The 24,479-nt window shown below is 37.5% G+C and overlaps 1 protein-coding gene across 2 annotated transcripts; it reads left to right on the top strand.

Moving 5' to 3' along the window:
• Positions 1 to 1,319: 1,319 nt before the first annotated feature.
• LOC148702502 (putative disease resistance protein RGA3) lies at positions 1,320 to 6,279 on the top strand. Of its 2 annotated transcripts, XM_089925394.1 has the most exons (4): positions 1,320 to 5,051; positions 5,222 to 5,413; positions 5,577 to 5,742; positions 5,836 to 6,279. In XM_089925394.1, exon 1 carries the CDS (start codon positions 1,373 to 1,375, stop codon positions 5,045 to 5,047), a length of 3,675 nt encoding a protein of 1,224 aa, XP_089781520.1. In that variant the 5' UTR covers positions 1,320 to 1,372; the 3' UTR covers positions 5,048 to 5,051; positions 5,222 to 5,413; positions 5,577 to 5,742; positions 5,836 to 6,279. The 2 variants fall into 2 exon arrangements, with proteins under 2 accessions (XP_089781520.1, XP_089781519.1); XM_089925393.1 differs by having other exon boundaries at positions 5,222 to 5,742.
• Positions 6,280 to 24,479: the final 18,200 nt, after the last annotated feature.

The following is a 24,479-nucleotide window of genomic DNA, read 5'->3' as shown; positions in this document are numbered from 1 at the left end:
ATTTTACAGTTTGGTCAATTTAATTAGACTTTTGATATTCGACACTTCAGTAGAGTCGAAACTGGTCTAAAGGCCATTATTGGAGCAGAATCCAGTTCAAGACAGGACTCAACGACTCTAATTAACAACCATGACATCATATTCCAAATTCTAAAAATTGAAATATTATTACACAATTTCAAAAATTTGGGAATACACAAATCAGAACTTGAACCCGGGAGATCTTACCATGCTAAAAGTACAATAAGTTGTTTTTCTTGGTTTATATTATATGCTATAAGCTCCATTAATATGTAAATCAACCCTCATCATCAAAAACCTTCTGTGTATCTGCTGCAAGATATCTTGATGCTGTAAAAGCCATTACGAGTTTGGCGAAAAGCGAGCAAATTAACTCATGAATGAAAAGACCTTGGTTTTTGTTTGAATTTTCCATTTTTCAAGCACATAGATCAATTCTTAGAGATAATGAATTTTCCAAATATTCCATTCCTAGGGGCAGCAAAAGCGCAAGTCGCCGTTTGGCAGTGTGCGCCAGTCAATTGGCCTCCCGACACATTCTACATGCATACGTCACCGTTTCGCGGACTGCAGCATGGCCATGGAAACTTGTGTGGTTGGGAGGGTCCTCACCAAAAGAAGTTAAAATATCCATAGCTCAATAATCGAGGCCAAGCACACCAGCCATCCCAAGGAAAGCACGTCTATTCCCAGGAGGAAATCTCTCTCTCTCTCTCTCTCTCTCTCTCTCTCTCTCTCTCTCCCTCCCTCCCTCTCTCCTCCGAAGAACGAGCCAATGAGGCCTCTCGGATGTGAGAGGAAACTATTTCACAAGACATCTGGCCCATTCTAATATATATATATATATATATATATATATATATATATATATATATATATATATATATAATATTAAAATAAAGGCTTGCATCACAGGCGTGCAGCTGTTGGTGTTTCTAGATATACTCATGTTTCTAGCTATTGACTTTTGAATCATGACAATTCCACTTACTGAAATTGGTTGCAGGGCACAATCATAGAGAGATCTGTGCAACATTTTTGCTGCTGCTTCTCTGTATTGAACCGGAGGCTCTCCATTGGCAGATCCCTCCGTTCGCCATCAATATAAGATATCTATTTTTGACTACTTCAGCCTGATGCCCCCCACTCCGTCATGGATTTTTTTAACATCATATATAGACAACCTGTACGATTGACTTCTTCAGCTTGGCTACTTGCTTAATCTATTTTACTCCGGCTGAATGCGTGGATGACAATAAGAAGGAAAGCAAATCTATTCCCTAGAGGAAATCTCTCTCTCTCTCTCTCTCTCTCTCTCTCTCTGTGTGTGTGTGTGTGTGTGAATGTGTGGATGACGATAAGACAGAAAGCAAGTCTATTCCCTAGAGGAAATCTGTCTCTCTCTCTCTCTCTCTCTCTCTCTCTTGCTCTCTCTTCTCCCTCAAATTTGATCGATATGGAGGCACTGCTATCAGTTGGAGGATCCATCGCTTCCGCCGTACTGGACAACTTAGTCAGCCAGGTGAGCTCCGATGCCATCCAGCAATTCGGGCAACACTCGGGGCTTCAGGATGACCTCAGGAAGCTGCAGACTATCCTTCTACGGACACGCTTAATCCTTAAGAGTGCCGAGAAGAGGCGCACCAAAGACGACAACCTTGCTCAAATCCTCCAAGAACTCAAAGATGCCGCCTACGATGCCGAAGACTTGTTGGACGAATTCGAATACCAAGTCCTGCAGCAAAAGGTTGAAGGCCAAGAGAATCAGAGAGGTAACTTCTTATCTTCTTCTCTTACACTTGCCAGAACTATGTTTAATCGAGACGGTGATGTTGTGGCTAAAGTGAGGAAGGTTATGGGGAGGTTAGATAGCATTGCTAATGATATGGAAAAAGTCATCAGACTCCTGGATTTAGATGATGAAGGGAAAAAATATCAGAGATCGGCGAGACGAGAGACGAGCTCATTCTTAACTGAACCCGAAGTGTTTGGGCGAGAAAAAGAAAAAGAAAAGATGATAAAACTGCTGTTAAAGTCGGGAGATGAAATTGAACCCGGTGATGATCTCATCCGCGTTTATTCAAAGAGGCAAAAGAAAGATAGTATTTCTGTTTTACCAGTGGTCGGTATCGGAGGGATTGGGAAAACTACTCTTGCTCAGCTCATTTACAATGATCAGGAGTTGCATCGTTATTTTGAGTTAAAGATATGGGTTTGCGTGTCTGATTATTTTGATGTGAAAAGGCTAACTAAAGAGATAATAGAGTATATTACCTGGGAGAAACTCTGTGATCACCAAAATTTGAATCGCCTCCAAGAGATTCTTAAGGAGAAGATCATGTCAAAGAGATTCCTGCTTGTCCTTGATGACATTTGGAATGATGACCGCAACGAATGGGATCGTTTGTATGCGCCATTAAGGTCCGGGCTGCAGGGAAGCAAGATCTTGGTAACAACTAGTTCTCAGAAGATTGCAGAGATGATGGGCACAATGGAGCCAGTCTTCTTAGAGGGTTTAGCAAATGATGCCTATTGGAAATTTTTCAGTAGACATGCATTTGGTTCTCAGAACCCCAAAGAACATCCTGAGTTGGAAGCTATTGGCAGGAAGATTGCTGATAGGCTGAAGGGATCTCCACTTGCAGCAAAGACGCTAGGAGGTCTATTGAATTTACACTTAGATGAGAGGCACTGGAGAACCATCATGAACAGTGAAATATGGGAACTAAAACACCACGAAGATGACATTATACCGGTCCTACGGTTGAGCTATCAGTACCTGCCTGGATATCTAAAGCAGTGTGTTGCATATTGTTCTATATTTCCTAAAGGTTACTTTTACACAAAATACGAGCTAGTCCAAGTCTGGATGGCACAAGGCTTCATTGTACCTCAAGAAAATATGCAGATTGAAGAGGTAGGGAGTGAGTACTTCCATGATTTGGTTAGCAGATCTTTCTTTCAGCATTCATGGAAGGATGAATATGTGATGCATGATTTGATACACGATTTGGTGCAATCTGTCTCAGTCGACGAACATCTAAGAATAGAAGATGACAAGTGGCAGAAAATCCACAGCAGGCTTCGACACCTATCAATATATACCGAGAATCTAGAGTCGAGGACGCCAATAGACTTTGCCAATTATTATAAGAATCTACGAACCCTTATCTTCTTCAAGGATTTGTATGATACAAACTTTTGTTCTGTGCTTGATTGCTTGTTTAGAGTGCCAACAAAGATCCGTGTGTTAAAACTAAGCAGTTATGGGATCACAGAGTTGCCTGAAAATATTGGCAACCTAAAACATCTCCGATACCTTGATATCTCTTTCACCAGAATTCGAAGGTTGCCTGAATCACTGTGTAACCTTTACAATCTTCAGGTGTTAAATATATCTTGCTGCCCAATTGAAAATTTTCCTACACGCATGACCAACCTAGTTAAATTGAGGCAGCTTAAAGTACGTGAGAGGACAAAATGCGTGTTGGCTGATATCAGGAAGTTAACGTCTCTCCAAGAGTTGCCGGTATTCGAAGTTGCAAAGCAGAGAGGGCACAAGATTGAAGAATTAAAGGACATGATACAGCTTCGTGGAAGAATTTGTATTAAAAATCTTGAGAGCATCGAAAGCAAGGAAGAGGCCAGTCAGGCTAAGCTGAATAATAAACAGTACCTTGATGAATTGGCATTGGTATGGAATATTGACAGAGGCACCAGCTCAGGGAACGATGATGAGGTACTTGAAGGCCTCAAACCACATTCCAATCTCCGAAGGCTAGAAATCAGAAACTTTGGTGGTGTCCGATTTCCAAGTTGGCTGGAGCCACAATCGCTAAAAAATTTGAAAGCTATTTGCCTAGAAAATATCCAAAGCTGCGGGCAACTTCCATCTCTTGGACAGCTGCCATCCCTCGAGATTCTGCGCATCGAAAACTATCCCAAGCTAAGGGGTTTAGCCTGCCTCCCTCCCTCGCTCAGAGAATTGTCCCTAAAGAATGTGGGAATAAATATGCTCCCAGAATCATGGAGCGGAGACCATGGTTTTACTGATGAGAGCAGTATGACACAGCGCAGCAGAAGCAGCATCAGGACCTCTGCAATTTCTCAGATGCGTATCTGCCAGTGTCCAAACCTGGTAAATTTGGAACAATGGCTGTTGTCACACCACCTGCCGGCTATTAGGGACTTGAGTATTATTGACTGTCAAAAGGTTGTGCGGTTGCCAATGGAAAGGTTTAAAGACTCTCTCTCCCTCGAGTATTTGGAAATCAGGGACTGTCCCTTGCTCCCGTCCCCAGTGCAACTGATTCTTCCCTCTTCTCTTCGATGGCTTACATTGGATTCATGTGGCCATCTGGATGAGTCGCTACCCGGCTGCCTGCACAACCTCACCTCTCTTACCCGATTGGAGTTGGTCCGCTGCCCACACATAACATCTCTTCCAGGAGAAGTGCTCGGTCCCATGATTGCTCTCATAGTTTTGATTATTCGGGACTGCGGAGAACTGAGGTCCCTAGGGGACTTACGAGCTCTCAGATCTCTTGAATTTTTGGATATAGGAAGATGTCCTCGGCTCACGGTATTGGCAAATGAGGAAGAGCAGGGCAAGGGTTCGACACGTCTTCGCGCCCTGCGCATCGACAACACTGCCTTGGTCAAAGTGTTGTTCTCCAGAATGATCCCGCCCTCACTTGAAACACTCCAAATCATTGACTCAACTGAACTCATATTGTTTGCTGGAGAGGAGCAATTATGGTTGCAAGGACTGAAATCTCTCAGATGGCTACGCCTTGTCAATTGCAACAATCTTCACTCCCTGCCAGCAGAGTTGCATAGCCTTTCCACCCTCCGACATTTGGAGATATCAAATTGCCCTGAGATCCGCTCGCTGCCAGAGAAGGGCCTGCCTTCATCCCTAGGAGTTTTAGATTTCGATAATTGTCATCCGGTGTTGACAGAGCAATTGCAAAGGCACAAAGAAATGATGAAGAAGTCGCATATTGTGCTTTCCTGGCCTACTTAGATAGGTACAGCCCATCACACTGCCCTCTTTACCGACCTTCCGTTTTCTATTCTTTAGGAAAAACTGCATTATTTAGAGCACGGAAGAATGTTTCTATTTACTGAATTTTTTTTAAAGTATTTACTGAAAAATATTTCATGGTCTCCGTCCATTGCTGAGACAAAAATTCTACAGCATTCAACTCTCTCTCGTATGGTGCTGCCGCACCAACTCTCCACGGTACTCTTTTGTAGTTCCGGGCGTTACTATCTTGTTAAGAACCTATAAGATGTGATGCGATGCGACGTTATGCCATACCTTCGAGTGGAAGCAATCGTATTGGAGACATGGGGGGTGGACGGCGGGGTTCCGGTCATCTCCCTCCAGGTACCTCCCCTCTAAAACCCTTCATCCTCTGTTTCAACTTACTTCCAATTTCTATTAGCTCTCTGGACCAACCCTGACGCCTTCGCTGCACAGCTGGACCAAGAGGCTGACACCTCCTCCGACCCCTACTTCTCTGATCTCTCCCCCTCTGTTTCCTCCTCAGAGACCAACCCCGGCGACCACCCAAACCTCGCCACCGGCCCAGAGCCCGCCGACGATGGGTCCCAGCGGCGGCGAAGCAAGACGTATTTCGAGGTCTTCAAGTCTTATGTGACCCCGCCCAAAATGCGACCCCGTGCCCTCTGAGCGGCCAAATATATCATCAGATGGTAAGGAAGAAACAAAATATATACCACTTCGGTGCGTCTCTGTTCGGCCTTTTTTTTTGCTTTGTTTAATCTTTTATTGTGGATCCTGGGTAGCCATTGTTGCCTTCTTGGCCCGGTGATCGGATCGAGGAGGCCAGCGGCACCAAGGCGAGGGATTACGATATCCCAGAGACCACGACGCTGCTTCTGGTCGGGCCGAGAGGGTCCGGCAAGAGCACCTCGTCAGCAGGATAACCAGGGTCTTCCAAGTTGCACCCGACAAAGCACAGGTTTCCCGTGAGCATTCTTACCTTCGTATTCCCCAAGTTGGTACTACTGGAATATATTTTTATGCGAACAGACGGCCGTTGCTCTTTTGTACGTAGCCAGCGGTAGCAATTAGCAAATGGATTGCTTCTTAAAAAGCGAAAAATGAATTGGTTGTATTTATGATGAACTACAGTGCTTGTAAATATATGTAGACTGATGATTTACTGCCGAAAGTGCGTGATAATTAAGTACGCATTTTTGTTAATGAAAAGTGAGCCTTTTTTGAAACTAAGACTTATCTTGTACCATAACTATTATATGGTTTATATTAATGAACAGAATGTCCATGGTAGGCTTGGCCCTCGTTTCTCCCAAAAACAACAATAGTTCAAGTAGCCCCTGATTTAGCCTCTCGGTGGACATAACTCCAAACTGGTTAAATATTGCTTTCATCAAGATTGGTGAGAGGTCAGTATTATATGCAAACAAAAGGTGCAACAAGAAGAAGGAAAAGGAGAAGAAAAACAAAAGCACCACCACCAGGTCTTCTATTGCCCAACATATGCTGTTTGGTCAAATACAACATCTGCCTCAGCAACATAACCAAGCTCCAAATTTGTGGTCAACTTCGTAGGCAATGATGCCGCAAAAGGGGCAAACAAGTTTCAGGTGAAGTCGCTGGGAACAATTTAGAATTGTCCAAAAAAATCATGCTCAGCATCTTCCAGCGAATCTAGGCATCACAAGAGGTTGCTCTCCTTATTGCATCGCTCGAGAGAGAAAATTATACAGACCACAAATTGAAAACAATCATAGGCTGGATTGAACAACTAAATTGGGAGATTAGTTCAGCATATTGCATGCAAATATTAGTAGAAGGTTGCATGGTCCTCTTTCAGAAAGTACATAAAAAAGGTAAAATATAAATATTGGTGGCAGGTTGCATGGTGCTCTTTCAGAAAGTACATAAAAAAGGCAAAATATAAATATTGGTGGCAAAATATTGGGAAAGCAGATACAAGTTTTGCTTGAACAAATAAGCCTCAACTATATATCATGCACGAGGTTGGATGAGGCTGCCAAGTGCCCAAGTGCCAACTGCCCATAATTCTCCTGTACATACCTCCTTCTAGTAAAAATTATCATAAATTATGGAAAAATTTGCACAATTACGTTCTTGCAAGATCGACACTTTTCAAAGTATTGTTTTTGTTGGCGTCCACTATATGTAATGTTGGAAACTTTTACCCCTCCATTTAATTGGCCTGACTGGATCCATACAAACTCATTTAGTTCGCAGAAAAAATTTCTCCTCACTGGAATATTTTTTCTCTGAAATTGATGCTTAGTTATATGATACCTAGAAAAGTGGCTTTTGCATGTTTGGTTGACCATGAAAAATTGATACATTCTAGAGTAGCTTATGTTTGGTTACACATCTACTTTTCTAAGAAAAATGAGTAAAATACATATTATACCTTTAATAAAAGAAAAAAAAAACTTACCCTTTTCTCTTTGAAAGCTTAAGGGCACTTTCGGAAAAATAATATCCTAATTTCCAGACAGTGGGAATTGGACTTTCTCGTAGCCCATGTAGATTTTTTTTTTCTAATAAAATGTGGAAATTTTATTGCCATGAGGGAAGCTACTTTCTCATCTCTTTTTTAAAAAAACTCTAACTAAACATGAAATATTTCTCCATTTTTCCATTGACCATAGTTTCGCCCCTCCTCTTCCCACGAACTAAATAAGTCCTATATAGAGCTGATCAAAATCCGAGCCAGGCTCGGGCCGGGCTCTACAACAGAAATTAGGCCCGATGGCTATGCCCAGGCCCGGCCCGGCCCGACTGTCGGGCTTAAATTTTTATCCAGGCCCGACCCGACTTTATAAATCTGGTTCTAGGCCCGTCTAGCCCGGCCCGACCTGACAGGCCCGATTTTTTCTTTGTTTGGAATCTGGAAATGGGCCAGAATGGCCCGACGAGGCCCGGCCCGATTTTTTTGGTCGGGCCGCTTTTCTTGCCCAAGCCCGACCCATGGGTCTTTTTTTAATGCCCAAACCCGAAAAATTTCGGACCGGGCTGGATGGGCCAGAAGACCCGTGATCAGCTCTAATCCTACATGACCTCTCCTGTGGGCTCTTTAATTAAAGTCGCCATACATTTGATGTTCCTTTAATTTCCTCCTGGCAGGTCTATAGGTACCCCTCTTCCCCACCACAAAGCCTTACGTTCCCCACCCAATGATGGCCTCACCCAAATTTAGCTCGATAAATAAAAATCTTAACATTGGTGGAAGGTCAAAAATCCTAAAAGATTCACCTCAAAAGAAAAGAAAGTGGATTCATTATACCTCAACTATCAAAGTAAAAACTCGTCCATTATCCTTCACCTCGTCCATCATGACATCTTTAGCAGCCCAACCTTCAATGACCACCTTCTTCCCTCAAGGAGACAAGGTACCTCTCGTCGTATTCACCTAGTTTCCACCCATGCACTGCTTCCTTATCACATTCCCTGCTTGCCTTCGACTCCTTTCTCCTGCTCTCCCACCCTGGCCTCCAACGACCAAGTCATGCTACAACCCCGACGGCATCTATCACTCCATCCATCCCACTCATCAACTTCCTTGTCAACCCAAACCTCTCCATGATCCTCATCCTATTCCACAACATCGTTGTCCACCCCGCCCACCACGCCATCGCTGACTTCATTTGCTATCTCACCTTCTACCAATTCGGCTTGATCATCCCAAACATTGGCCTTGCCCACCTCGACATAAAGAAGGGCGATATCATCCACATCTTCTCCACCAACCCCAACTCTAGAGCCAATGTGAACATAGAGGCCATGGACATCAGACGCGACATGAGAGGCTTAGACACCTTGCTCAACTCATGGAGCTAAAATCGTTTCCAATTTATGGAACCCACACAAGAGATATCATGTATTAATCTAGTCGAATGATAAAACATGGAGTAAAATCATCTAGAAACATGTACAAATTAAAGACATGGACGAAAATGACCCCTAATGTTTTTGTGAAAATGGTATCTGGTACAAATTTTTCCATAATTTATTGCAGAAATAGTGTTCATCTCATTCTTCATTTTATGCATCAAGATATAAAATAATAGACTACATGTATCAACCGATATTTTGCAAATACAAAACATAAAGGGGAGAAAATTCCTCTCACCTATCTTATAAGTAGAAGAAATCAAGGAGATTCATAAATTACTCCTTGCTCTAAATAAACATTTAAAGTTACAGAACAAAGAAAAAAGTAAACATTTTATCTATCCACACTAGTAAATCATATAGATATTGAAATGAAATGCAAGAGAGAACTCACCTAGAAACAGACATTTGGCCTTGTCGAGAAGTTTTGCTTGCAACTAGAAATGTTTCATCTTTGACACCATCTCAAATGAGATTGAAACAGACAGCTTTAACAAAAAAAAAAAAAAACAAAAGTTTAGATTTATTAATGGGGCATTGCTACTGTCATGCCTCCGGCCCAAGATCGCGAGCCAGAGGTCGCGCCAACCGCCACACACCCGTAGGAAACTCTCCTTACGAGCATGCAACGCATCTTAACCAAATATCTCAAATATATATATATATATATAATAATTCAATTAAATAAAAATGCAATCTTATTTCAATGATTAACTCAAGTTATAAAGTCTTACAGTTCTAAGTACGCAGCGGAACAATAAATTACCAACATGCAAAAACTTAGTTCTTTAACTAACAAAACCTTATAATGTCTAACAATAATCTAAGATAAAACATCAATTTAAATAAATCCTAATCTAAGATAACTTGTGCCTCAGTTCTTCTAATCGCTCTCCCATTATGTAAAACCCGGATCGAGCTAATTTTTCGGATCCGTAAAAACAGTAAGAAATCGTATAATGAGCTAGACAGCCCAGTAAGTAATAAATAACTAAACTAGACAATTCATATAATAACATAAAATATAAATACAAATTACAATGAATCAGCATAATGACATAATCAATTTCTTTTCAAATACAAATCTATTGAAATCCGTATCTTTCAAATATTCATATACATAATCATATATCCAATTCGAAACAAATTACATTCAACTCAACAGCCTTTAACTACGACCACACTTATACCCTGTGGCTAGGCCAGAAACAGAACTGCACTTATACCCTGCGGAGTAGACCAGAATATCGCACTTATACCCTGCGGAGTAGGCCAGAATACCGCACTTATACCCTATGGAGTGGGCCAGAATACCACACTTATATCATGTGGTGAGACGAGAATTGCCAATGCATAACTCCCAATTGGTAGGGTCCAGAACATAGTCAGGCTGAGAGTTCCAAATCTGATGCACATCAAAATTCTTTTAGTAACATAATAGATATATCATAATCCGATCTAAATATGCATATACGATGCCAGAATAGTAAATATAACAATAGTCCAAAAAATATTATTCCAATTCACGTATCTATTTTTCATTCAAATCATCATCTCGTAAAATTCATAAATCACATATAAATTCATTAACAATTTATTCGATGTAAAAATAATATTATATAAATGAAGAATCTAGAAAAAGCAGTTCATTACTTACATCGAACGCGATCCACAACAAATCCAATTAATCTCACAAATTCCTCGCAGAACCTAATATCCAAAAATCATATTCTTCTTTTAAAATTCATCCCAATATATATAAAAACTTAAATTTTAATATTTCCCTATGGTCGACCCTCAGAAGTGCCTAGCACCCCGGGTTCAGGTTCAGATTCGGATTCATACCCGTAAACCACCCTCCTCCCTTATATATATATATATATATATATATATATATATATATATATATATATATATATATATATATATATATATATATATATATATATATATATACATACATATTTCCTTTTCCTTTTTTTTTTCTTTCCTTCCCTTCCCTTCCCTTTTCTTTTTCTTTCTTTCTTTTCTTCTTCTCCAGAATCTTCTCCCGACTTCTTTTCTTTCCCCCCTTTTCTTTCTTCTCCTGCGAAGGGAGGTTGGCGAGCTCGGGAGAGGCCAAATCGAGGTTGGCGGCTCCCGCGGCGGTCGGCTCTCTCCTTCTTCCCGCGGAGGAGGCACGCGCACGGGAGAAAAGGAAAAGCCTGTGACGATCAACCTTCTCCTCCTTCTCTCTCTTCTTCTTTCTTTCTCCTTCCACTATTCCTTCTCTGTTTTCACTGAACAGAGAAGAGGAACAAGGGCTGGTGGTGCTCTCCAATCCTCAAGGTGGCCGCCACTGAGGGCCGGCGGCGCCTGTGGCCGAAGGCATGCCGACTACCATGGCTGCCTCCCCCTCCTTTTCCTTCTCTCTTCTTCTTCTCTTTTTTTTTTCCCAAATGGTATAACAAAGAGGTGAAGCTAGGAATCCTTACCTTAGCCCCGGCGAAGATCCGGCAGCTTCTTTCCGGCGGCAAATGGAGGAAAAAGACCACCCAAAAAAGAAATCCGGCTTCAACGGCTCCTTCTCTCTCTCTCTCTCTCTCTCGGGCAGCTGCACTTCTTCGGATGGCCTCACAAGAGGAAGACGCCCTAGAAAAACTAGGGGATCCCTCTTCTACAGGATGACTCCCTTCATCCCATGCCCTCATGTGCGACGCACGTGAGGCCGAAAACTTGGGGCTGGGCCGGTCAAGTGGACCGACCCAGTTCCAGACTTCCAGGGTCTCACATCCATCCCCCCTTAAAAGAAATTTTGTCCACGAAATTTTCATACATACAGCTCAAGAGTAAAGAATACTTCCTTCCAAATCAAGTCATAACACTCTTCAAATCAAAGTCATCTTGTCTAACCAATGTCAAATAATTCCATTCACCACACTTCCTCCGCACACTCTGATTTAAACCTCAGCATACCTGTGTCAAGTCTAGATTATTTTTTTTTTAGAATTACTTGCTTATTGGTACATTCATTATTATGTCTTAATCCGTGTGAACACTTTCAAAATTTAAAAGCTCATATTCTTCTTTTGACAATTAATCAAAAAAAAATGCTACGTAACTATTTAATCTTTTCTAGCAGCATAATAAGTTGTCTAATAAAGAGCAGTGGGCATGGCTAGACAATAAATAGAAATAAATATTGAGACTAGATTAATATCTGTTGTCAACACATCAGAAGCCTGTGCATCTTGCTGTGTAAGTGCAAATACTCTTCCTTGAGTCTTTGGCCCCTGGTTTCCTCCTATTGCCTGAGTAGATCTATTCTCATTTCTTTGTGGGCAGTCTGCAATTTTATGACCTATCTTACCGTATCTAAAATAGGCACCAGTGTTCCAATGACAATCCATGTCAGCATGAGCCTTACCACATCTAAAACATTTATTGCTATTCATCTACTTAGGGTTGTCACTCGTTGATTTCTTGTTTGAACTCTCGGTGTTTTCATTGCTCTGCCCTTGAAATTCATTTGACCTGTTCCTCTTCTTTTGATTTCTTTTCCTTTCCAACCGTTCATCATTAACTTTCCTTTCAATTATTAAAGCCTTATTTACCACAGCTGCATAGGTAGTCAATTCATAAGGTACCACTTGTTTTCTAATTTCAGTCTTTAGCCTCATCTCAAATTTATGCGCTCGATCTAGCTCATTCTCAACTAACTTTGGAACAAATTTGGCTAGCTCGGTAAATTTAGCTTCGTATTCGGCAATAGTCATATTCCTTTGCTTTAGATGAATAAACTCCTGCTCTTTTTGCGTCCTTACACTCCGAGGAAAATACTTATCATAAAATGCTTCTCGAAATCTTTTCCAAGTGAGTGGCTCCCTATCTTTCTCATATTTATGTTCCAACATCCTCCACCAGTTGAATGCCTCACCTTGCATCATGTATGATGCATAAAGAATCTTTTCGTCATCCCAGCATCTCCGAACGGCAAACGCTTTCTCCATCTATGTAAGCCAATTGTCAGCTTCCAAAGGCTCTGTAGTCCCCTTGAAGGCTGGAGGAGCCGGCTTCTTGAACTTAGCTATATTACTACGCTGCTCGTACTGCTCTCCTCGTCCTGCATGGTACAACGACATTTGTTGTTGTTGAACCTGTTGCTGTTGCACCTGTTGTTGCATCTGGATCATACCAACTAAAGTCTGCATAACCTAGCCTAAGCTCGGTTCTTGTTGTTCTGTCTGAGTATCATTAGCAGGATTGACGACTCTCTCCTGCTGAGGGGTGTTACCAACTTGTTGGGGTGTGCTGCCATTTTGTAGGTTTAGTGCCTTATTAGTAGCTCCACGAGTAGTCTTTCTCATCCGACGTGGAGGCATCCTGACCTATATCTATCAGATAGCAGCATGCTAATAATAAGCTTACCAATTAATCAATGGTATATAGGATGGCTTGTTACAATTATCATAAACTAACGTCCCAATGTCCCTAGTGTCTACCCACCTACACTCATGTCATGTCAGATTTTCTTATCTTAGAATTTTTCCATTCATGCTCTGATACTACTTAAGTTGTCACACCCCCGGCCCGAGATTGCGAACCGAGGCTCGTGCCAACCACCACACACCCGTAGGAAACTCTCCTTACAAGCATGCAAGCCATCTTAACCAAATATCTCAAATATATATATATATATATATAATAATTCAACTAAATAAAAATGCAATCTTATTTCAATGATTAACCCAAGTTATAAAGTCTCACAGTTCTAAGTACGCAGTGGAACAATAAATTACCAACATGAAAAAACTTAGTTCTTTAACTAACAAAACCTTACAATGTCTAACAATAGTCTAAGATAAAACATCAATTTAAACAAATCCTAATCTAAGATAACTTGTGCCTCAGTTCTTCTAATCGCTCTTCCATTATGTAAAACCCGGATCAAGCTAATTTTTTGGATCCGTAAAAATAGTAAGAAATCGTATAATGAGCTAGACAGCCCAGTAAGTAATAAATAACTTAACTAGACAATTCATATAATAACATAAAATATAAATACAAATTACGATGAATCAGCATAATGACATAATCAATTTCTTTTCAAATACAAATCTATTGAAATCCGTATCTTTCAAATATTCATATACATAATCATAAATCCAATTCAAAACAAATCACATTCAACTCAACAACCTTTAACTACGACCACACTTATACCCTGTGGCTAGGCCAGAAACAGAACCGCACTTATACCCTACGGAGTAGGTCAGAATACCGCACTTATACTTGCGGAGTGGGCCAGAATACCACACTTATACCCTATGGAGTGGGCTAGAATACCACACTTATATCCTGTGGTGGGGCCAGAATTGCCAATGCATAACCCCCAATTGGCAGGATCCAGAACATAGTCAGGTTGAGAGTTCCAAATCTGATGCACATCAAAATTCTTTTGGTAATATAATAGATATATCATAATCCTATCTAAATATGTATATACGATGCTAGAATAGTAAATATAACAATAGTCTGAAAAACATTATTCCAATTCACACATCTATTTTTCATTCAAATCATCATCTCGTAAAATTTATAAATCACATATAAATTCATTAACAATTTATTCAAAACAAAAATAATATTATATAAATGAAGAGTCTAGAAAAGACAATTCATTACTTACATCGAACGCGATCCACAACAAATCCAATTAATCTCACAAATCCTTCGCAGAACCTAATATTCAAAAATCATATTCTTCTTTTGAAATTCATCACAATATATATAAAAACTTAAATTTTAATATTTCCCCATGGCCGAACCTACAGAAGTGCCTAGCACCCCAGGTTCGGGTTCGGATTCGGATTCGGATTCATACCCGTAAACCACCCCCCTCCCTATATATATATATATATATATGTATATATATATATGTATGTATATATATATATGTATGTATATATATATATATATGTATGTATATATATATATGTATGTATATATATATATGTATGTATATATATATATGTATGTATATATATATATATATATATGTATGTATATATATATATATATGTTGCCCAGTAGATACAACCCAAGAGGGGGGGGTGAATTAGGTCTTTTAAAACTTTTAAACTACTTCTAGTACTTTTTGATTAATTATGCTAAGTTGTATATATGCGCAGTGAAAGTTAAACTTAGCAACAGTTTGATGTATAGAATGTGACTTGATTAAATATGCTTGCAACTAAAGGATGTCCAGATAAGAGTTAAGCAAGCAGTTTATCTAAGTAAGTGAGTGTGTTAGTTAGACAATAAGCAGAAGCATTACAAACACAACAAACATATAGTGGTTCGGTGCACCCCAGCACCTACATCCACTCCCCAAGACTTCTTGGAAATTTCACTATAATCCTACAGATTACAGCCGGTTGTTTTACAAGCTCACAACCCAACTTGTTGTTTTACGAGCGCACAACGAACTCGGTCGGTTTTCCCAGGCTCACCGACTAGAACCAACCCCGATTGTTTTTCCGGGCTCACAATCAAACCCTTACACGTTGGTTTTACCCTCGGCTCACCAACAAACCTAAACTCCGTTGGTTTTCCCTTTGGCTCACCAACAAACCTTAATCCCGTTGGTTTTCCCTTTGGCTCACCAACAAACCTTAATCCCGTTGGTTTTCCCTTTGGCTCACCAACAAACCTTACACCGTTGGTTTTCCCTTTGGCTCACCAACAAACCTTTAACCCCTTGATTCAATCCTTTGATTGAATCAAGTTACAAGATATTAAAACAAGAATAAAAACAAATCAAAGCTTCTTAAACAAGCAGATATGACAATATAAACAAATAGAGTAAAGAGAAGCCCTCAAACGAGTTTTGAAGATGGAGGAGCTCGGCTTCTTCTTTACTTGATCCTCCTCTGATTTGGCATGAAGTAGAGGATCCCCGAGGCAGCACACGGATGGAGAGGAAGCTTTCGGATTCACTTGGATGCTCTTCTTCTCTCTATTTCGTTTTGGATGGCCCTTTTGTGCTTATGGGAGATTTCTTTTGTAATCTCTTTGAGATCTCTTTCCTAGATGATCTCTCCCACTTCCATGATTTCTCCCCTAGCTCTCTTCTTGTTTTTATAGCTTTAGATGGCGTGGAAACAAGAATATAGCCGTTAGAGACAAAAATAGAGCCGTTGGACACAGTCTGCACTTCCTGACAATATTACCGTTGGGATCGGAGTCGACTCGCGCGATCAGGAGTCGACTCGCCTGTTGCAGGAGTCGGCTCGTGCTTTACTGGAGACGACTCGGCCACTGTTCCAAATTTGAATTAAAGTGCATGCCTTGACTGGGAGTCGACTCGTCTTAACCTGGAGTCGACTCGCCAACTTCTGGAGCTGACTTGGCAATTTCGGAGTCGGCTCATCCACTGAAGTCCGTGGATCCAATTTTGAATTTGATCCACTCGAGTCGACTCGACTGTCCTGGGAGTCGACTCGAATCTCAGAGCCCGAACTCCCGATCCTCTGTCTTTTGGCTCATCCAGTCTTGGAGTCGACTCGAACTTCCTCGGAGTCGACTCGGCTCTCAGTTTCTGAAAGTTGGTCTTCTGCCTTTTGACGTGAAGCTATCGTGGAGTCGACTCGAGCTGTCTGGGAGTCGACTCGAATCTCAGAGGCAGTAACTTGATCTTCTGTCTGTTGATGGTCGCGCAGTCTCGGAGTCGACTCGTGTATTGCTGGAGTCGACTCGAATCTCAGAGTCCATGAAATGCTCTCTGACTTTTTCTTTATGCACCGCTGAGAGTCGACTCTTGCTTTCTTTGGAGTCGACCTGCCAACCATCGGAGTCGACTCGCGTTCCACTGGAGTCGACTCGAATTTCAGACCCGAAAACTGCTCTCTGACTTTTCTGCCTGTGACTCCTAGGAGTCGACTCATACTTCCCCGGAGTCGACTCGGTAAACATTGGAGTCGACTCGAATTCCTCAGGAGTCGACTCGAAGACTATTCTTTCGAATTTTTCCTTTGATTTTACTCCTCCAATTTGAACCTTTTGAACTTTAAACTTGGGCCAATGAATTGTAGCTTTCTTCTAACTTTTCTTGAGAGCTTTTGGAGGCCTTCTTGTGTTCTTCCAACTTGCTATGTTCCTTGCAAAATAAATATCTTTCTCCTTGCAACATAAACATTAGTATCTATACTTCAAGGTTTTGTGATCATCAAAATCAATCTATGAATCAATCTTTGGGTCATCAATCTCCCCCTTTTTGATGATGACAAAACTTGGAGTATATGCAATATAAAAGATATTGTTTTCTAGAAGTAATACATAGCAAAGTTGCATGAAGTAGAAAACATATATTTTTAAAACATACTTCATGATAATGCTTTAGATTTAATCAGCTTAACACAATCAACATATTTCAATTTAAGCTGATTTCAATTCAAAGCATAAAGGCATTATGAGCATATACTTAGATATTTGCATATACTTAGATATTTCTCCCCCTTTTTGACAACATCAAAAAGATAGGGAAACATTAAGCACAAAGATAAGAACACACAAATATTTCTTTTCCTTATTGTACTCTGATTTGAATGTTAAATTATTGCAAGGATATGAATCATATAACTTAAGGCAATAATATTGGAATCAGATTAGTGAGCACAGATCAGAGCCAATTAAGATAGTTTTCAAGAAGTTTTCTAAGTTGATACCACAGATAGTTTTCTAATCAAGTGTAGGTGGAATCTTCCTTAGGTTAATTCAAGAAGTGGAAATCTAATCTCTCTTCAATAATAAGTGTGAAAGCTTGTTCATTTAAGATCTTGTGCCCAATCTATTAAGTATTTTATCAACATGAGAGCAATTTAACTAATTTTCTGAGTATAAGAGCAATATATTAAGTATGATTGCAAAGTGCTTTTATGGTGTAAAAATATTGTGGCATAAATACCAAAATATGAATTCATGCAATTTATGATACATCTTAGAGCTCTTTTAAAGACTTTCTTTTATTTCTTTAGAAAATAAGCACAATTTGATACATAAAATAATGAATTTGCACAAAATTGAAGTTCCAAAAAGCAAGCCAATTAGAGCTCATTAGTGAAGTTCCAAAAATAGATTTTCTAAGAGATACTCAAGAAAATTTAACACATTATTCTCCCCCTTTTTCATTAAATTAGAGGCTCTTAAGATTTGCAATTTGGTTCAAGAGTGATGCATGAGATATACTAACCAAATAACACGCCTCAAGGTGTATCATACAGATTTTCAGATTTAAATTTCAGATGATACATATTGGAGAGTATTAGAATCACTTTTCATTTAGTGTTCTTTCTCTCTCCTTTAGTTATAGATTTATGCGATTAAGTTCCATAAGACCTCTCCTTCTGAAATTTTCTTTCTCCCCCTCAATTGATCATTCCATTTAAGAGTTTAGAATCCTAAGATAATGTTCAACAAGATTGTCAATCTCAAAAATATATTTCAGCTTATTTTCATAAGACTCAAGGTTTGAGATAAGACAACCTTTATAGAACTCATCTCAAGGAAATTAAAGCATGTCTTGCAATATAAGGAGGTTCATCAAAATCAATCCATAAAATTCAAAGTATGCATCAAAATAAAGTGTCTTTGGGATAGGATACTGAATATCTAAAGCTTCCCCTCAAAAGATGCATTCTTCTTTAATCATTTTAAATTGTTGAATTTCAGATTTTAGTGATAAACGTGAATAACACTGAAATTCTGTAATATCGAGAATGTAGAGTAATCTAGTATTATTCCAAAATTTGTAGTAATTACTCTTTCTAATCCTTTACGAACAAGTTATGCTTTCTCTTAATCTTAGAGAAAATGTATAGAAATATTAATCAGAAAATGATTCATTTGAAGCTCAATTTCTTTCAAAAGCATTTACATTTTCTTTCTTTTAGAGTCATTTGAGTGAACTGAAATATTTCTAGTTTTAAGATCATTCACTCTATTGATGGAAGTCTTTAATAATGTAGGAGAGAAAAACATATAGATGATCATTGAAGTATATCTATTTATAGAACTCAATTTCTTAATTATAGTTTTTCTGCAATGGATACATGAAGCATAATAAATCTTTTTAATATCAAAATAAACTCATATATTTAAAAATATTTGTTTGCAATTAAGATCATTGAAAGACACATCATTTAGACCAATATTAGTATATTTGGAAGATAAGAAATGATATGTTTCGGATGCGTATCGGAGCAATCAACCAAGGCATCAAAATTAATTTTGTTTTTCTTAAATTAAGATTTTATTTAGAAATCATATTGAGTTTAAGCTTTTATACAAAATCAGATTCTGAATTTCATAAAGATTTTCAATAGAGGCTTTTAAAGTCATAATTTGAGATATGGATCTTCCACATTGTAGCTCATCTTAAATCATTATGATTGAAGACACATATTTCACACATATAAGAGGATATTCAGAATATTTGTATTTATGTTTAGCACATTATATACCAAGGTTTGAAGGATAGAACAAACTCAATTCATTTTGCCTAAATAGAAATATCCTTCTCTTCTCCTTTTTACAAATTTATTCACCTTTCAGATTTTAACGATGATTGTGAATGACAAATCTGAAATTTCTTTTTAACAATACAAAAAAAAATTATATAGTATTCCAAATATTCAATCAAATTATCCAAGCATGAAGCATTGTAAAACATTGAGAACCCATAAATCAAGACATCATACCATATGCACACTATATTAAGTGTTAAGTCATACATTAAAATAATAAGAACAAGCATGTCAAGGATCAAAATCAATTCTTTTCAAATAAACTCCTCCTATTTAAATATTATCTTGCATTGATTTCATCCTTAAATTATGTTTTCAAGTGATAAAAAAAACTTGATTCTTCTTATATACTTTCATTTACTTTGTCTTTCATTTTTACTTTCTTATGCTCTATACTCTATTTGCTCCCTATCCGGTGGAGTTGGGAAGGGGCACGAGGTACTACCACTAGCCTCCCTCTTGTGCCGTCCCTAATATGCCCTACACCGAATAGTTGGGTCAAATAGTGCCGGGTACTACCACTAGCCTCCCCATTGGCACCATCCCTATGATGAGCAATATAGAAAGGTTAAAATGTTTACTTCAAACTCTCCCTGTTTGAGTGTAATTAATTATAGATTTTATCCCTTCCAAATGTGCCGAATATATTATGCTTGTTTTGCTTTTCCTTAAGATTGAAGTACTTGCCTTTGCTCAGATTTTTCATCTCTTGAACAATGTCCATTTTCTTTTCTTTATCTCTCTCTCTTTTTGTTATTCTCAAGTAATCTACATGAAAGAGCAGAATAAAGAAATAATGAAATGTATCGTATAGAGGTATATCATGCAAACACTATTTTCATTATGCCCAAGAATTCGTAGCTTCTCACAAGTCATTCTAAATCAGAGTTTTAATCATATACTTGTGTATTTCATGGTTATGATACAGCCATAGAAATATTTTAGATTGAGCAAACCATGAAACAATTTCTAAAAGTATAAGTCAGTCAATACACATATAGACATGATATCAAAAATTAATAATTAAAGAATTTAATCATGCCATAATAGGATTTAAGTTATTGACTTTGCTCAATTAATTTGTGAGAAAGGTATCTAAAATTACTTATTCATTATATGTTCTTCAAGCCAAACTAGATTTCTTATGTGTGAACTTTTGGCTGAAGAAGATCCTCTCTCTTGTTTGCATGTGAATGTTTAGTGTATCTTACATGAAGGTCATTAGTTTCTTTAAGATACAAAGCATTCATCCAACATATATATATTTTTTTAATTAGATGACTCAATATGAGATATGACAATAGTTGCATGTTGAGTCACTTTATTCAAGAGATTGCCTAAATATAAGCAAGCACATATCACTTGAACTAAAGAGATAGATTCATTAACCAAGATAGTTCAAGGACAAGCATGTGAGGCAATAGACAGATTTATCAAGGTCAAATCAATTTAGTTTAGATTCTATTTGCTTAAGATAATTATCAATAAGATGTGTTAACTAAGTTTTAATCAACTTATCTTAAACGTTTGTTTCTATCAAAATTCAGATTATGACGTATTTGTTATCAATAAAATATGATTAATTAAAGTTAGATTGAAGTCTTGCACAAGGTCACATAATGAGCATACAATCTGGTCTACTAGCTGTATGATAAAATAATTATTCTATCATGCTTCAATACAGCTTTAAACAATAGATCTACTTTGCTCATCCTTTACAATTTCTACAAGATGGGGTCATAGATATACCTTCTTCACGCCAATCTTCTATAAGAGTTTTCTTGTGGACTAACGTTGGTCAATGAAGATCCCCTTTCCTGTTTGTCTTAATTTGGAGTTTGAGAGAAGATGTTAATTCATTCATCATATTTCAAACTCACTTTGCAATATAACTCTTCATTAGTAGAACCAAAAATGATGTCATCAATGTGTGCTATGAGCAAGCAAGATATCATAGATTCTTCTTTTTGATGCATAGATTTATCACTATCTGTCGAAAAGGTTGCTTAAGCTTTTATAACACGCTTTTGATGCTTGTTTCAAATCATATATTGCTTTATCATATTTGTAATGAGTGTTTTCAAATATGGTGGTTATTTAACATATATCTTCTTTAATAAAGTAAGCACATAGGAGTCCATTCTACACACTCATTTGATAGAATATAAGGCTCATAAAGCAAGCAAATGATAATGGTGATCTTTACTTCTAATCATGCAAGAATTTCATCAAGATCTATTTCATCTTTTCTTGATTTAGTCTTTTAGTAGTCATCAATTTTTCTTCATTAAGTGCATTTCTGAAAAGCTCAATTTGGTTCTATATTAACATGTTTTCAGATTGTTATATGTAAAAGATTAACCATATACATATATAATTTGATTTTAGTATCTTGATAATAAATCATTAGTCTCATAAAGAATAAAATGAATTGATATTTCTGCAACTAAAATCTTTTCATTGAATATTCTATATGCATTGCTTGATGAATGATATCCAAGGATAGACATATCTCTATCAGATTTGGCATTACTTTCAAGAAACTATATCAAGTATAACATATACTACTGATAAATATGAAAGATATGCAATAGTTCATTTTCTATTTTTCAGAAGATCAAAAAGAGTTTTCATCAAAAAAATAGATTTAATAGAAATCATATGTATGACAAGCAGTGATGATAGCTTTTAAAAAATATTTAAGTAGATGACTATCATACACAATTGTCTTTTCATTTCTTCAAGAATTCTATTAATCCTATTTTACTTATGGTGTCCTTGGTGCTGAAACAATTGTATTCAATATTATTTTTTATGCACAACTTGATAAAAAATTGGTTTTCAAGACTATCCCATGATACTTTTGCAAACCTTTTTCATTTGAACCCTTTTTGTGAGTTTGTGCCAATGCAGAAAATATTTCAATTTACGTGCCAAGAACAAAGCCAGTGTAAGCTTTTGAAAACTTAGTATTGGAAACAACATCATTAGATTTAGAAATTGATTTTGTTTGTTTCCTTAGTTAACATGCATAGCAAGCTTTGACCTTTTAGAAGATAATCTAAGTAAGGCAATGACAAGGTCTTTTGAGATTAAGTACATACTAGCATGAGTTGATTTTATATGCCAAAGATGGTTTCTTTAATCTTGGTATTCATAGTGCATATATTCAAAAGCATACCAAGTACACATTATCATTTAAACAATAATGCCATGGATAAAAACTCTCAATCAAGCATATAGAGAATTCATAGAGTTATTCTTAATAAATTGTTTAATCATTTAGCAACTTATCCAATAGTGAGTAAAGTATACTATAAAATGAAATGATTTGATTATATTTCCAAAAGTATTTTCTATATCACAAAATTGATCAATACTAGCAATTCATATCAAATATTAAAGCAAAAATAATGATGAGATGCAAGGATTACTGATTTCATTATTATTATTATTTCATTTAAAATTACTTTTCATAAGTATATTTTAAGTTTCATTTTTAATGTGTGTCTAGAGCACCCATTTGTATGAAGGTTCTATTTGTTCCATGGGTATCTTGGCACATCTATGTCTACATCCTCATATTTTCATTTTGGGTACCCAAGCTTGCTTGGGTCCTTGAGAGTTAGGACATATGGTTCCTTTTGGAACCCATATCTGTTTAATAGTAATAACCTTACCATTTGATTTAATTATACTAGAACGATAGGTAAAGTTGTTATTCCCACCCTTTTCATTTTTGAAATAAGTTATCTTATTTAATGGTTTGTTTGGTGAATTAATAACCTTTTTCTCTAGAGATTTATTGTTAAGTAAAGAAGTCAAGCCAAGTTTTGATTTATCATAAGTAACATATTGGCTTTCAAACATCATTTTTAATCGTTCTGAACTTACGGTGAATTTGTTAATAAAAGATTTTAATTGATTAATTTCTTTACTTAAGTTTTGATTTTCTTTAATTAAGCTATGATTTTTCTGAATCAATTCTTCTGAAAATGACCTTAAGCTTTCATTTTCAGAATTTAGTTTCTTAAGATTTTTATTCTTTACAGTTAATTTTCTACATTCACTATACAAATCATAAAAAGCATTTAATAATTCATCATAAGAGAATTCTTCTTGAAAATCATCTGAGGTAAGAGTAGATTCAGATTTTACCTTGTCTTCTTGTGCCATAAAGCACAAGTTGGTTACCTCTTGTAGTTCCTTGGAGCTAATATCATCATTGTTGCTCCTAACTTCTATTTTCTTGCTAGACTCTTTCTTGGTCAAGGCTCTCTTTCTTTTTACCTCTTTCTTCCTTTCTTCTTGCTTCCTCTTCTTCTTTGTCTTTAGGAAGCTGATTTGCCTCGGAGTCGACTCGGACCTTATTGGAGTCGACTCGGTGAACTTGAGAGTCGACTCTGAGATACTTGGAGTCGACTCGACTGAGGGAGATTCAACACCCTTTTCTGCAGTCTCATTGTTAGTATATAATTGAAGCACATGTGAGCTAGTCTGAGATTTATCATAAACATTTTCTAAAGTATCCCAGATCTCCTTAGCAGATAAGCATGCAGAAATTTCATTAAAATTTGTTTCTTTAATAGCACAGTATAATATGTTCATAGCATTAGCATTCAACTGTGCTAAGTCCTTTTCATTAAAAGTTTGAGAGAGTGTGTAAAGGTCATTTATTATGATTTTCCATAAGTAATAGTTTTGTGATTGAATAAAAACGCGCATGCGTATTTTCCAATGTGTATAGTTTAAGCCATTAAATAGTGGAGGTGTATCAATTGATTGTCCTTCTCCTAGAAAACTATCTATTTGAGTTGTCATGATCTTTGGCTCTAGTCGGTTAAGACTACAAATAATATTTGAGCACCTGCTCTGATACCACTTGTTGCCCAGTAGATACAACCCAAGAGGGGGGGTGAATTGGGTCTTTTAAAACTTTTAAACTACTTCTAGTACTTTTTGAT

Source organism: Phoenix dactylifera, chromosome 9 (assembly GCF_051530095.1).
Source record: "Phoenix dactylifera cultivar Ajwa chromosome 9, Ajwa_hap1_PhDact_Kaust_v1.1, whole genome shotgun sequence".
Lineage (NCBI taxonomy): Eukaryota > Viridiplantae > Streptophyta > Magnoliopsida > Arecales > Arecaceae > Phoenix > Phoenix dactylifera.
This window is presented reverse-complemented; position numbering and strand designations above follow the sequence as displayed.